We start from the raw sequence: 3,643 nt of genomic DNA on the forward strand, positions 1-3,643 counted from the left end.
TTCCACACAAAAATTAAAATTTTATGAAAATAAGTGAATTAAATATTTTATTTAAAACGCTAAATTAGAGAAACACAATTTAAATGAATGATTTTGATGTAAAAACAATGGTTCTAAAACATTTATCTCAGAAGAATGATAAGAGAGAGGTGTAAGACGATTAGGTTTGTAAATTATATATCAATTACAAAAATTTCTCTTGTTTAAAATATATCAAATTGCAATATATATATCATGAATTTTTTACTTATTATTATTTAATTTAGTAAAAGATATTTCCTAAATTAGATTACCAAACAATATATTTTTCATTTTTTCATCTCTAAAACTGTTTTGAAAAATTAGATCACCAAACACAATTTTTTTGTTATTCTCTTCTTAAAAGTAGTTATAAAAAAATTGATTTATAAAACAAATTTTAAAAACTAAAATGAAAAATTGATTCAAACATACCCAAAACCTCTATCACCTAATTTTATTTTTTAGTTTTAAAAGTCAGTAAGTACACAACAATTTTTAAAAATACTTTGTAAAATTTGATTAACAAACAAATTTTTTAATTTTTAATTTTTAAAAACTATAAAACACACAGGGCTATCTTTGAGAAGTTTTGAGATTTCTAGAATTTTGCTTCAAAATGATGATGTTTTATGACTCCAGACTTTTTAATTGGTTTTGAGAGAAAACTATAAAAATAGGCCCTTGATGTTTTGGGAAAAATTCTTGAAGTTAAAAAGTGTTGGTGTTTTGAGGTTTTAAATTAACAAGTGTTAATCCTTTGGTCTAAAGTTTTGAACAAAGTTCGTTCTAATACAATATAATTTTTTTTTGTTAAGTTTTTATCGAAAAAAGTAAACCCAATAAGTGGTTTAGGTGTTTAGACCCAATATGTAATCTATTTAAGGATATATAGGATTTTGTTTTAATTAAGGTTTTGGTCTTGATTAAAGGATGATAGATGAGAATGGGTGTTGAAGCGAATCATTGAGAATCATTGTGATTTGGTAAAGTAGTAATAGCTGAGGTAAGGAATTATTCCACTTTTTAGTATAATATGATTAGATTATACTTGTTTGTTGTGTTTTGTTACTTGGTAATTGATTTGATATCTTTACTTGGTGCTTGGTTTTTGGATGTTTACTTTTTTATGTTTGATTCTTGATGTTATGCAATTATTGTTGAATAATGCATTTTAGCATCACATGATGAAATAATGATTGAATAATATGATGAATTCATATTATATATGTAATATGACATGGTGTGGTGGATTTATGCATAAATTACTTATGACATAAATTGTCCCCATAATTGTGAGCAATTTTGATGCAGCAATTTTCTAAATTATGTGCCAAAAATAAAAACCTTTGTGTAATTGAATAAAATATTACCATTTTTAAAATATTACCTGTTACTACTCCACCTGCTACTCATTTCAAATTGAGTATTATTATTATTATAGAAAGAAAAAAAAAAATAAAGGAATATGTGTTTTATAGGGTTTGGCCCATCTGAAAAAAAAGGTAGGGATTTGAAATCCCTATTTTAGAGAACCACAGAGCCGCACGACAGAAGTAGACAAATAGGAAAAAGTGACGGCAAGAAAGCAACAAGAGATGAAGAAAATTAATTTATGGTGGTAATAAGTGTGTAGCAAACTTGTTTCGTTTAGTCAACAATTTTTGTATATCATTTCTACCACTGAGTTTGTCATTTTAATATATAGTCTTAATATTTTTACTTTCTTTGATAGTTACTTTGTAATATTCACTTTAGTGCAAGGTTATTTGTCATTTTGTTTGATTTCCATCTTTGGTGATGGCTATTGTTGATTGATATGTTCCATAGTGTTACTAGGAAGACTCTAGTGTAGCAATTAATCATTATAGTGAAAGTTTTTATTGGGCTAGATTATGTGATTTTTATTCTCTCAATTTGAGGGAAGTTTTCCACATTAAAAATATTTTTGTCTCATACTTAATTTTCTGCCAATTATTATAACTATGTTGAATTATATTTTCGGTTTGACAATTTGTCTGCTTAGATAGAAAAAAATATTTCATATTATTGAGATAGTTATATTTAGTTTTTCCAAACAAGAAATACTAACACTTTTTTCATTTTCAAAATAATTGAGAGATAATCGAAATTAAGATACAAGACTATAATTTGATAGTCCAATTATTAATGTAATTAACATACATTTAAAGCTTAAATAAAATTTCCAAGTGCTCTATAAGTCTGACCAGGCTTCCAACCCGCCGGGATCACATTCTTTGCTACAAATATCTTCCCAGACTCAATTGTGGTTAGCCTAATAGAAAATGGCGCTCTTAGTAGTGACTGTTTATTATATTTCCAAACAGCACCATATGATTGTTGCATTGTAACCCAAGTGTTGCCAAATGCTTCCATAAGTTCAACTGTTTTAAGATCACCATCCCCATTTTCATATTCAACCGCGGTAGCAAAATAATATGGGTTAGATTTAGGGTCGACGTGGAAGGCTATTGAGACACCATTGTAAATGCATGGAACTCTGCATTAAAGAATCAATAGTTTATATAATTGCAATATTGTAAACAAAATACTTAAATGTTGAAAGTAAATTATTTTATTTTTTTACTCAATTAATTAAGGTTGTTTACATTTAAAAAGATAAAAATAAAAACATAAACAAAAAATTGTCTAATTTTTTTATGACCCCGTTGACTATTTTAGATTTTTTTATGATTAAAAACATTTTATATATTAACAAAAAAGTAATGGTCAATATAACCTTGGAACATTAAAAATGACACATAAATAAAACCCTAAAAAAACCTCTACAAAACAAAAGCTTAAAGAGAAACAGAGATAATACCTTCTATGTTGAACGACTATTTTTCCAACCTTACGAAGATTTCCATCTTGACCTGAATTTGCCATGGCACCAAAAGCTCTACCACTCAAATCAAAATGATATGGAGAATCTGATCCACAAGTACCAGGACACTCATCGGTAATAGTAACTGTCACAGGATTTCCTGAACATGCAGGATTTCCAATGCACTTCACCTGAAATTATAGTAAAAACAAATTTTCCATAATTAGCATCTTCTTTTTTGAACTCCTGCTATTGAGGAAATTACTTTTTTTTTTAATTTATAAAAATTGAGGAAAATAAATTATTATTAATTAAAGATTATTAAACAATTTAGTAATAACATATTTAAAGTTATAATATATTATGACAAAAAGAATCTTTTATTATTGAACTGACACTATTAATAACAATGTTACGTATAGAAATAAACAATTTCCAAATTATGTTGATAAAATCTAGTAAAAAAAATTATGCTGATAAAATTTTAATTTACATGTTAAAATTGGAATTTATTTTTGTATCTTGAATTTTCGTCGTTATTATTTTTACTTTATTTTAGTAATAATAATTTTATTAATTGTTATTTTGAGGCAGTAATTGTATTAATTATTAGCACCTCATAACAAGAACCACAGCCTTTTCCCGATTGATAGATGAGAGGGCTTCCGGCTGATATCATTGAAGATAATGGAGGTTGTCCAACAGCATTTCCATATCCACAAGCACCACCTACATAATCATCAAATATATAGTCATTGAATTTTTTTCCATAATATT

At 26.4% G+C, this 3,643-nt stretch overlaps 1 protein-coding gene across 1 annotated transcript in view; it reads right to left on the bottom strand.

Annotated features, from left to right (window-relative positions):
• Nucleotides 1–2,184: 2,184 nt before the first annotated feature.
• The window catches only part of LOC101502865 (expansin-B15-like), a 45,784-nt gene continuing 44,325 nt past the window's right edge, over nt 2,185–3,643 (bottom strand). The window contains exons 3-4 of the mRNA XM_027331105.2: nt 2,864–3,057; nt 2,185–2,539 (exon numbers count right to left, since the gene is read on the bottom strand). Of these exons, the coding sequence (XP_027186906.1) occupies nt 2,212–2,539; nt 2,864–3,057 (522 nt within the window). The 3' untranslated portion in view covers nt 2,185–2,211. The remainder of the gene's footprint in view (nt 2,540–2,863; nt 3,058–3,643) is intronic.

This window comes from Cicer arietinum, chromosome 3 (assembly GCF_000331145.2).
Source record: "Cicer arietinum cultivar CDC Frontier isolate Library 1 chromosome 3, Cicar.CDCFrontier_v2.0, whole genome shotgun sequence".
NCBI lineage: Eukaryota > Viridiplantae > Streptophyta > Magnoliopsida > Fabales > Fabaceae > Cicer > Cicer arietinum.